The 12,498-nt window shown below is 42.3% G+C and overlaps 1 protein-coding gene across 1 annotated transcript; it reads right to left on the bottom strand.

Annotated features, from left to right (window-relative positions):
• Nucleotides 1–6,726: 6,726 nt before the first annotated feature.
• Nucleotides 6,727–11,921, bottom strand: sbk3 (SH3 domain binding kinase family, member 3). The gene is made up of 4 exons (XM_035410353.1): nt 10,955–11,921; nt 8,985–9,129; nt 8,436–8,638; nt 6,727–8,029 (listed from the first exon to the last, which is right to left on the bottom strand). Exons 1-4 carry the CDS (start codon nt 10,958–10,960, stop codon nt 7,139–7,141), a joined length of 1,245 nt encoding a protein of 414 aa, XP_035266244.1. The 5' UTR covers nt 10,961–11,921; the 3' UTR covers nt 6,727–7,138.
• Nucleotides 11,922–12,498: the final 577 nt, after the last annotated feature.

Raw genomic sequence — 12,498 nt, 5'->3', positions numbered from 1 at the left:
ACTTTACAACTTGTTCCAGCACTGAAAGGAATCATGTGTGTGCTTACTTATGATCCATCACCATATTTATAATGATTCTGAAATGAACTCATAAATGGACTTAGTGTTTATAATTTGTCTCTTGTTTATTGTCTAGGATTTTCACTTGTTTTTAATGTGGTAACCCCTTAATTTATGATTCTGAAATGAATTTATGAATTGCTGATTCTGTGATGGTAAAAGCACTGTGATGGTCCAAGCCCTGACACTATCCACTGGCCAGGGTCAACAGATGTAAATGAGCATTTAACTACATCTTATGCAATAAATTTATTGTGTGCAGTCCCTGTAAAATAAACAAACCCAAAGTCATTAGCACCACCAGACACTGCTAATCAGTCACCTGTGGAGACAGATGGAAGGCAGTACACAATCAGAATCACCCACATCTCCATCTCACAGAGAACGACCTGGGGTTGAGCTGGCCTTACGCTCATCAGAATCAGGACAAAGTTCTGGACAAAGAGCTCTACAGACCCGTGGGACTGTAGCTGTGTGACTCACAGCACAGAGGGGTGTGTGAGGAACAGGAATGCCATGTCAGACATAAGCAGGGACAAAAACAGACCCAACAAGCAGCATGTGACAATGAACACCGCGACGTTGACCCCAGCATGGTAAAGGCCATCTGTTGACATTTGGTGCTCTCAGTACAGCACTGTTGAATCGGACAGGAGCGACCCCTTTCGGTCATGCTTGTCTGTTGATCTTTATTTATTGAATTTGTTTATGTGACGTTTCCGACGTTGGGTTTTGCGGTCCTCACTTCGAAACCAAATTTCCTTCCGGACAATGAAGTTGAAAGTTGAAGGCTGTGAGCTCACATCGCACTGCTTCTGCGCTACGGCACGATCGCAGCTGCAGGCTGAGTCATAGCGCATAGCCACCACAAGACAATTAGCGTAAGATGGATTTTCCCCAGCGCTGGCATCAAACCAGCCCCACAAACCAGCCCCACATCTAATTTCAATTTAATGACATATCCTCAGACAAGTCCCTGCCCTAATTTACTTTTCCGCTCTTGGGCCTGTTCCCACTCAAAGCCGGATTCAGAGCCAACATCCTTCCCAGTCTGCCTTGAACTGTTTTTCAGCATTTACATTTACAGACCCAATCTGAATCTAATTCCCATTCTGGAAGAAAGAGAAGAGGAAAGGGAGTTGAAGGGAGAGAGTGGAACTAGAGAGGTGGAAATAGAGGAAGAGAACGATCACAAACAGGGACTGGTTATGAGCAAAGGAAGACAGAAGGTGAGAAATAGAAAGAGAAAAGCTGATGAGGGAGACACACAAAATGACATGAAAGGAAGAAAACAATTTGTTCTGCAGAGTGACGGACCGGGGATACGCCACTGTTAAACCTGTGCCTATGGATGCAGCCCCTACATGTCATTCCTAATGTTGAAATTTTTCTCTGTAGTGTGTGTTGTATTGGAGATACAGGATAATTCTTCTCTAATGCAGTTTGATTAAGGGACTGCACTCCCAGTAGGGAGGTATTGATCTGTCCTGGCCAGAACAACATGAGAAATGATAAAAATAGGACTAACCGCCATCTCTGGTGGAACTGAAGATGTCAAAGCTGCTTTTCATCAATCTGGTGAAATTTTTATTGAATCAAATTTTGCACCTAATTTCCATCCATCCATCCATGATCTATACCCACTTATCTTGAGCAGGGTCGCGGGGGGTGCTGGAGCCTATCCCAGTGTGCATTGGGCAGGAATACACCCTGGACAGGCCGTCAATCTATCGCACACACCATTCACTCACACACTCTTACCTATGGGCAATTTAGGGTCTTCAATCGGCCTACCTGCATGTCTTTGGACTGTGGGAGGAAACCAGAGTACCCAATGGAAACCCACGCAGACACAGGGAGAACATGCAAACTCCTCACAGAAAGGCCCCAAGCTGAGATTCGAACCCACAACCTCCTTGCTGTGAGCCGACAGTGCTACCGACTTCACCACCGTGCCGCCTGCACCTAATTTAATTTGGAAAATATTTCTTAAACTACTGGTTGAACATTTTGCCCTCAATCACAGATCGTAGCCTGGTATGGCAGATTGTTAATGGTTCTATTCAATAATATTCAGAATTGTTGTAAATTGTCTGAAAAGAGTAAAAGAGTAACTCTGAAGGTGTATAAAATCAAAGTAATGACCTACAGGCACACACATTTATATGTCCAGACTTATTTTGCCAGCTTAATCTGATTGGCCTGTTTGGACAAATCCATTAATTCCACTTCAGAACCTGTGGATTGTGACATAGGCAGTACGGTACATTGAAGATTATTAGTTCAGGTTGAACAGGAATGCAGAATTTAAGTTAAAGATGCAGAATAACATTACAGTAATGAGCACTCATTTTCATTATGTGAAACACTGAACTCTTGAAGTTCATTGTGCTCAGTCCATCACAAAATCAGCTGCACGAGGTCTTACAGCTGTAGTAATTGTACAAAAATTATGTATTACCCATTGTTTAACACCTTTTTGGTTTATCCAGTTTTATAAATTATTGTGAAATACTGGGAACATGAGAAGAAATCATAATAATTGTTAGTAATTATTCTAATTCTATTATATTAGAATATTCTTCTTCTGTAATTATACTGAAATTACTGTTTTGATATCAATTATGCATTTAATTTAATAGCAATTATGCTGTAGCTAAATTGATTAGTGTAGCATTATAAGATTAGCCTACTAATGCCAGCTAATTCAGTTAAGTAGTTTGCCGAGTCATGCAGTGAATAGAGAAGCCTCCCTGTGTTGTCATGTATTGCACTGCATATCACATTTTATTTTGTGTTAAGAGCGATGGAAAAATGGACTGAACTGGCGGGGAAAGTGCGAATGAGAGAAGAGCCGTTTTAAGTCTTTGGTGCCGGAGGGCAACGGCCACCAGAGGGCGCCCTCTATTTACATACTAAAAAGAATCTAGCGAACGAGGCTAATGGAAACTTCATAGTATGATTTGTTCCGGTCGCCAGTTTATGCTGTGCATTTTAACCATAACTATGCAGACACACAAACAGACACATTCGTACCCACATTCTCTCATGCTCAGGATAAACTGATAGTTTGATTTGTTCCAGTTGCCAGTATATCCTGCGCGTTTTAATAATTTATGTATCCGCACGTCGCACACGCGTTGACACAAACTGTCATTAATACCCACATTCTCTCATGCACCGGCAGAAGAGCCGAACAAGTTGCAATGGTAGCAATTATGCATGCAAATAAATAAATCTGATGACATTTTGAGCGATGGAGACCCCGGGTGAACTAGCACACGCTGTGACTTGTCACTCCTGCCCTGTCTGCCAAACCAGGGGACGGGGATATAAAGGAATGCCGCCAGCTAGAGTTAGGCGATAGTCGGCCAGTGAAATAAATCACTTTCAATTGCAAAGCTGCTGCCTCCAAGAAAAATCACTGAATGAGCCAACTAACTTTCTTGGATGATTGTGTTTACATGGTTCTGTTGTGGGAATAATTTGAACATTCCAGGATATCAACATGCTGAAAATTCCATATTGAGTCAGCCAAAGCCAGGCAAGTTGGTTTAAGCTGTGTTTTGAGACAAACCAACTGTTCACTGACGGACCAGCCTGTAGTCAGCCAGTCAACCAGTTTGACCACCAGCTTACTCAGCCTTTACATAGCATTTACATTACATCCATTTATATAACTGGATATATACTGAAGCAATGCAGGTTAAGTACCTTGCTCTAGGGTACAACGTCAGTGCCCTACCCAGGAATTGAACCTGTGACCTTTCGTTCCTTGCCCATTAACTACACCTCCACAGACCAGCTATGACCAGCTAGAAGTGACAAAAACACAGCTTAAACTGTCCCAGTTTAGAATCCCAGCTGGTCTTAGCTGGAATTTTCTGTCGGGCAGTCATTGAAACAAAAGAAAAGAAGAAACATAACTGTGAAAAATAAAAAAAAGCAAATACTGTACTTGTATGTTAAATACTCTGGGGGATGAGGTACATCCCACACTGCATTTTATTTTTTTACTTTCCAAGTTACACTAATGGAAGGCTGGCAGACACGAGTTGTATTTGATATGTTGTTGATGTTCTCTCACACGCCACTCTCCTCTCAGTGTTGCATATATTATATCCCTGTTGCGCAGAATAAAAAATATCATATAGCCACGGTGGTGCTAAGCAAGATGGAAAATAATTACAGGGGGACCTTGGATGGTGATTGTTTGGAGCTTCTGCTGTGAAACATGGTACGTTCACACCCACTCACGGACGGAGAAAAGAAACAACGGGGGGATAAGGGAGGAATGCTAGCCCATAAACGCAGGATCATTTCTAGACTTGTTTATTAGGGGAAATGGTAACCTGCCCCCTCCATTTCTCCTTCTGTTTCTCCTTCAACCTTCCCTAACACCCATAAAAAAAATCTCTACACCGGACTGTTGATTCACCCCCTTGAGTCCTTCACTCAAGTACACATACAGTTCATGCATGCACACACTCGAATGCGAAATTCATGTCATATGAAATGTCACACCATGTCATACCTAAGCATGAAAATACACCATGTCTACCAAGTAGGAATCCAGCTGCCCATGCAGCCATTAATAATGAGGTAATTAAACTGCCTTGCCCTAATGCGGCTCTGACTAATGAGCTTGGCTGGGTGAGAGAATCAGACAAGACTGTGCTGTTTTTGCTTTTTACTGCAGATAATAAATTCCTCCTGCCATGTTGTTGATCTCTTCATTTCACTGCGTGTCCACTGGTCTGTGTCCTCTGTCTTGCTCTTTCCAGTTACACCACTTTCATCTCCACAGTTTGTCTGGTGATTCCCTTCATTTTTGGGCTTTGAAATGCTCCTGCTTGGATTCATGACCAAGTCAGTTTCTTTGTCTAGCAGCAGGCAATTGCATTTTCTTGCATTTGTTTCACTTCGTCAGATGATAATCTTGGGCAGTTCCGTTTGGTGCCCACACTTCGCTCTTGCAATCACTCTGATACAAGTGAATTTTGGTCTCATCTGTCCACAAGACCTTTTTCCACAGCTCTACTGGTTCTTTTAGATACATCTTAGAACACTGTATGCTGGCCTTCCTGTTTTTGCAGCTAACTAGTGGTTTGCATCTTGCGGTGTAGCCTCTGTAGTTATGTTTGTAAAGTCTTCTGGAAACATTAATCACTGATACATCCATGCCGGCCTCCTGAAGACTGTTTCTGATCTGTCAGACAGGTGTTTGGGGTTTTTTCCTTCATTATGATGAGAATTATTCAGTCATCAACTGTAGAGGTCTTCCTTGGCCTACCAGGACCTTTGCAATTATTGAGCTCACCAGTGCTCTCTTCATTCTTAAAAATATTCCAAACAGTTGATTTTGGCAAGCCTAAAGCCAATAAGAGACTCCGGATGCAATAAAAAGCCTAGAATCAACCCAATATACTAAAGGTTCTCTTAAACCTGCACTAAGGAAGCAATAGAAAAAGATCAAGAAAAAATATGTTTATGCAGTATGGGAAATGAGAGAGTGGGAAAATAAAATAAGGGATCACTCTTTTCTTTTGTGGAAAGTGTAAAAATATGTATGTCCTCAGTGAGAAGTCATTTTCTTAATACACCAGGCAGAGATGCTTGTATACGCTTGAGAAAATGAACGGGATGATTATTGTAGGTTTAATATCACATGCATGCACAATGTGGGAAAATAAAGTAAGGGATCACTCGCTTTTCTTGCGGAAAGTGTAAAAGTATGTATGTCCTCATTGTGATGTCATTTTCTTAATACATCCAAGACAACTGTACACACATGCCAGGTCACAGTGCAACTGAAACAAATCCGAAAGCATAACTTGGTTTCCAAATAGATGTCATTTCAGATAAGCGCACTGAATTTTAGGAAAGAGATGAACGCTGCATTGATATGAGTGTCAAGTGCTTTTTTGTCTTGGGAGGCCTGAATTGAAAAGGAGAAAGCACAACATTTTTATTTTTGGATTGGCGTTGCCCTTGTACAAGCCTTAATCTCCAGTTCTCAGAAGCAATGCACTTCGAAAGCAAGCCCTCGGTGAAAGACAAAAGCGCCTGTCCAGCAGGCGGAGATGCTTGTATACACTCGGGAAAAGCAAATGGGAAGATTATTATAGGTTTAATATCACATGCATGCACAATGTGTTTGGGCCGGTAGCCATGGCTACAATAGCAGGGATTTGGGAGCGTGTGCGTGAATGGGGTCTGTGCGTATGTGCTGAACCAGCAGACCGCCTGGTGGTTTTTGCACGACGATAGGGTGGGAGAGATAGAACAGAAGGTGATGAAGTGCCGGGGTGTAAATAGACAGAGTGAAGCTATTTTTAAATCCATCTGGAGGGGACCTCACCAGAGGTAAGCCTGGGAGGGCCCAAAGTTGTCCTCTTTGGTACAACACCACGTCCAGTCTGCCCCACCCAGTGCCTGGCCAAGTCTCAATGGTGTGTTGGTCAGTGTCAATGTATTGAGCTTATTTTGTTATTACCTCTATTACATTACCTCAAATTCTAAAAGTTCAACTCCACTCTCTCTGGTGTTACATAATTCCGGTTTTCATTTAAATTTATGGCCTTTTTCAGCTGAGACTAGGCAAGTCAATATGATATCGTGATGTCTGTTCTAAATATAAGTTTCTCAAGGACCAAAAAGGTTACGCAGGTGGAAAGACATATCAGTTTTATTGACACTTTGAATAAACATACAGTATGTAATAAACTTTGTGGTGCCTGGTAATATATACATCTCTAGTTTTCACGCACTGTAGTTAACAACTAACTGAGCTATTTAAAAAATATATATCTATATATACATACAAATAAAAATAAAAGAGCAAACAGTGTAAATTGCATTGTGTTCTGAAATTTCCAGAATGTGTTCCATCACCTCGTTAATAGACATAAACATAGACGTGTACAAAATAGTATTATATTTCATTGCACAAGTGAAATCAGACGTTGCTACATTTTGTGACTCCCACACTCCTCCCTCTTCTTCATTTGGACTCTGTTTTCCCCTCCCCCCCTTCTCTTTTTTACATGTTTATTGACTGCGCCCCCCCCCCTTCCCCTTATCTCTCCCGTCTGCTTTCCCTTTCCTTCTCCCCCCCCATAACCCCTCCCTCGCTTATTTTCCTGGCTTCCTGCTCTGCTTCCCTCATCCGTCTCTTTTCCTCTTTTTCTGTTTCCAGAAGCCAGGCTCCGCCTAGGTACCCCAAGACCTCGTCGGCCGCCGCCCGCTGCTTCGGATCTGGGTTCAGAACCTGCCGGAACAGGGCGAGGGCCAGCGGGCTGAAGACCGAAAACTGGGGGATGGGAGGGTTTAGTTCTGGAGCCTCATGACTCTTCCTCTCCTCCAGCCTCATGATTTCCTCACTTTTTCCCTTAACTTCCTTCCTCTCTGTCCTCTCCCCCTGATTTCTGCGACTCATCCTCTCCTCTCTGTCTGCCTCCCTGTCAAACCACTTCTTGTATTTCCTGTATCCCGGGTCGTCAGCGGTGGTCTCCTCCCAAGGGAAGCAGGACGTCAACATGCAGTAGATTAGGATCCCCAGGGCCCAGCTGTCTATGCTGGGCTCCACTGACATCCAGAGGACCTTCTTCCCTTCCTTCTTCTCTACCTTCTTCCTGTCCTCTATCGTTCCTCCCGTTTGCCGCATGTCCTCCGAGCCTTCGCTCCCCGGCTCTCCCTCAGCGTCCTTCCCTTTGGCCTCCACCCTCTCCTTGGCCGCCTCCACCTCTGGGACGCAGAACGGCGAGTCGTACCACACCGCCCGTACCCGGGTTCCCTGGGGCCTGGCCAGCCCGAAGTCGCCCAGTTTGACCCAACGGCAGGCCTTGTCACACAGGAAGATGTTCTCTGGCTTGATGTCTCGATGGACGAACCCCAGGGAGTGGAGGTGGGAGATGGCGCCGCTCAACTGGGACACAACCCGCTGCACGCACTCCTCCCCCATCGCCATCTGGACACACAGCGACAGAGTGGCATCAGGGACAGGGATATGCCATTTTATTACATTCAAACACACTGTACATGGGGAAGGTAGGTCTCGTTGCATCTCAGAATTAGGAAAGTTGCCTTAAAGAGTGAGAAAGTCTTTTAACGCTGTACAGGCTCGGTCCGGGGGACCTTGGTGGGTATGCCACTCAAAATCAATTCTGTTTGAAGAGCCAAATTAATTATTCAGATGAGGTCTTTGGAAATGTATAACTGCAACTATATATGTAAAAAGGCTGAGAAATCCACAAATGTCAGCTTCCAATCAGGGAGTATCACATTTCCATTTTATACAGGACACGTGGGATCCCCACTTAGTGCACCATGGGATTAGAAGTCTTTCTGGTGAAGTGAGGCTCAAATCTACTGACCTTTCCAACAATCACTTCAAACAGGTCCCCATACAGGCCAGCCTGCTGAGCAAAGACGTAGTATGAGGGCGTGGAATAGAAAATTCCCAAAGCTCTGGTGAGAGACGGATGAGTGCAAAAACTAAGAGACAGGTTGTATTCACGCAGGAAGGAGGCGAGGGAGGTCGATCCACGAGGGAAGAATTTCAGGGCCATGGGAGTGCCTGGAAAAGAGGCCACAGCCCTTATGATAATGAAATATACTGCAATACTTTGACAATATGTGGACATTTTTGAAACCATAATGATAATGTATTTCACATGTATTTTAAAATATATTTAAAATGTTTGAAAGCAGCAATAATTTGCACGTTTGCCCATGTATTATGAAGTGTTGCAATGTATAAGCAATGCATTTGATTTTGATATATTTCCAGTATATTGCATTTCTGTAAGGGTTAATACACACTGAAAGTCCTCATCTCTTTAACACCAGCTTTTAAGCTGTAGGAAGGGGTGGGGGGGAGGTGGGGCTGGGGGTGGGGTGGAGATATACTGACGTGTGCTGACCTCTCTTTCTGTGAACTGCCAGCATCACCTTGCCGTATGACCCCTGGCCCAGCAGCTTGACAAGCCGAAAGTGGTCTGAGGTCTTCAGCGATGGAAGTGACTGTGCTGTCAGATAGCACAGCTCCTCCAGCTGCTGTGTAGCTGCCTGACAGGAACAGAGTGAACCAGGCTTGATCCTCACTTCAATAACCACTGTTACTGCCTACGTGACCATTGTTGCTACCAAGCTTTGTATATGAAATGAATATGAATGAATAATTAACTGAAAACTAATTCAGTTACTGCACCCCTGTCTCTCTGTGGAGTGGTTATGTACTTGTACGTGTAAATGAATCCTTTTGGTATCTGAGGCTAATGCCAAAAAGGACTGAACCAAAAACAAGTTTGTACTCAGTCCAATACCAAAAAAATGGAAGACTTTTTTCAAGTCATGTAAAACACCTCAGCTTGTTATAAGTAAATTTGACATGTTATCATTGCCGACAGTCTCCACATGAGACAATCGAGGGAATTATACAACTGTCACAGCAAAATAGTCACAGGAGAATACATAAGGTGCAAACTTATAACCCTTTATTTGAGTGCATCCACAACAGTAACAATGTACAATTGTTGTACATTTGGCCTTGAAAATATTCCTTATGAATCTTTCTCTGATTTGATTGCTTAGCCATAATATTTTAGATGCCTGTCAACAAATATGGCTTCAGCCGTTATGAAACGCCATAACTCTAGTTATGAAATTTTAATTTAATTTGCAGAGCATCTCATGTGACAACAGGTCATGGTGTGGTCAGGGACAGTAGCGGCTATATTTTACTGTGGTAAGACCTCTGGAATTTACAACGAGGTGAAAGCAACTTTTGGAATCTTTATTCCAGCATAGATTAATGCCTTACTTCCCCTTGTCAAATAAAGTATGTGTATTTAAGCTAGAGGATACAATGAATTCAATAAGGAGAGGTTGAAGATGTTAATAAATCAGGGGATGCAAGTTTACTTCTTGGAATGAGACAAAGCAGCTTGAAAAGTATGTAAATGTTTCTCAACACTGGCTCTGAGACTGCACTAATCATGCCTTTTTATTACAAATGAGCTGTTCATTAATTGTTCTTGTTTATCTGTTAAGTGCTGGGTTGTGGATAGAACAGCCTTTTAACAGTTATTGTCAGTTTGGGGCCCTTCAACAAACTAGCGATACAGGTTGGAATCTATTTTCATTTAATGTCCACTTCAAATGAATACCATTACATTGCATTACATTTATTTGATAGACACTTTTATCCAAAGCGACGTACAAAAGTGCATACCAACTGCTTCTCTCCACATGTAGTACATGGGAAAGAACAATCCTTTAACATTACAATCAGACAAGATATTTAAAGGAAAATATTTTTTTTATAGTGAAGGAAAACCCACAATATTACTGTATCATGAACAAAGCATTTTAACAATCAGCTGGTCATGAGAGGTTCTGGTCATGGTATTCTTGAGGAGAATGGTTTTATCTGAGCCCCCATATATTGAAAAAAAAAAAATTTGAACAGTTACATAATAACAAACGGCATGTGTTTTACACTACTTGAACAGCTTGTTGTTTGGAATGCAACTGACATTCAAAATATTCCAGTAACCCATGGTGATTATTAGTTAATACAACTAATGAAATAGTTAATACAATATTTGCCATTAGATCCCCTGACTATGCAGTCACTATCAAACTCTGCAACTGGTCACAGTAATATGTTAAAGGCAAGAGGATTGCAGAACTATTAACTATTAACTATAGCACCCCTCTATTCTTTTCAGGATTAGCAGTAAAAATGCAGATTACTGTGATGACAACACAAACTGTACTCTATAACCCAAACCGTACGTACTATAATGTTCAAATATCCCCTTTACCTTCCCATATTACTTAAAAATAAATCAATAAACATTGTATAGTTTTATATGTAAAGTTTACTTACTGTCATTGTGGATTTTTTCTCAGATTGGAACTTCTGTTTCAGTTTGAGTGTTTCTCTGTCTTTATTCCTGTGTGCATTGGTTTGTGAACTATTATTTTATATTGTATGTCTCCTCGTGCTCACTAAGCCTTATCTGCTCTTTATTTTGCCATTGAACGCCTGCCTAGTGACACAGATATTTCACAAGCATATACCCCTTTCACCGTGCTGGCGTGCAGGTACAGCTTTATATGTCAGACTGAGCAATACCTCCCTCTCCCTGTTGCTCCGATACTTTAATAGTATCAGCCTCTCCCCCTCCCTCACCCATTCACACTCTCTTTCTGTCCATCCAAAATCCTACTGCTTGTTCTCCCCACAAATATGCGTGTACGCTTGCTGTAAAACATCTGAAGCTCTTTCTTTACCCCTGTGTGTACCCCCTTCCTTTTGCTGAGTGTCAGTGTTAATGTTCCAAAATGCTCAATCTGTCACTGTTGCCATTAACCCATGTCATTCCGTGTCTCACCTCTCCCTAATACCCATCTCTCCTTGTCTACATTTCTCCCGCCCCCCGTCCCTCCCTCTCCCACTCGCTCCAACTCAGTAAATTCTTTCCACAGAGTAGGATTCCGTTTCAATCAACTGGAATCCAGGATTCACTGTGTCTAAACGAGCTAACAAGCTGTCTTCCACTCAGTGCTTCACATAGTAGTTTTTTCTCAAATTCTCAAATTACAGCCACGGGTTCTCGCCCTCTGGCCTCCCTCTTTACCCCCCTCCCTTCTTCTCTATCACTTACTCCAGACCTGTACTGTCTGCAAGTGACAAAGATAACAGCTGAAACATTACTGCATGAAATGGCTTAATGCCGCAATCCATGCACTCTCTGCTCATCTGCCAAATCAGTGTTCTTCTCTCTGCCAGCTATCGCTCCCTCCAAACTTTCTTCAATTCCGCTGACCTCTCCCCCTTAATTCTCCCTGTGCAGATAGGTGTCCCCTGTTACAACTATTAGGGATTTAACTCCAGCTAGGATTTCTTATGTAACAAAAACACTTGCTATTATCACTACCGTAGACTCTCAGGTTACCACAGCTGCCCAGTCCATGGTGCCAGTATCTATGTTGCTTTTGTTGTGACAACCTCTGAATAGTCAGCCTGGAAAGGAAACATAGCTCTATTGAATTATATGTCATGCATGCCTTTGAAGAATGAAACAGGGATCGAGCTCAATTATGCTTTATGGAAAGTTTTTTTCCATGCCATTCCTTATAGCCTCATGTTCTTTTTTGTAATACATTTAGTTGTGTGTGTATATGTGTGTATGTGTATGCATAAGCATGTGTGTCCGTGTTTATGTGTGATATATTTAGGTTTTATTCATTTTTGACAGGTGGCTCTGGTATATTGCAGCTTTATTTTAGATAAAGTTGTCATAAAACGCTTTATATGTATGTATCTTTTTGAACAGGTGGCTCTCATACTTTTTAGCTTTTTTAGATGCAGTATTTAACATACGAAATGAGTAAAATTTGTAGATGTGACAATGTGAATATTGCCCC

This window comes from Anguilla anguilla, chromosome 1, assembly GCF_013347855.1.
Source record: "Anguilla anguilla isolate fAngAng1 chromosome 1, fAngAng1.pri, whole genome shotgun sequence".
Classification (NCBI taxonomy): domain Eukaryota; kingdom Metazoa; phylum Chordata; class Actinopteri; order Anguilliformes; family Anguillidae; genus Anguilla; species Anguilla anguilla.
Note: the sequence above shows the minus strand (reverse complement) of the source record. Positions and strands in the feature narration are given on the sequence as shown.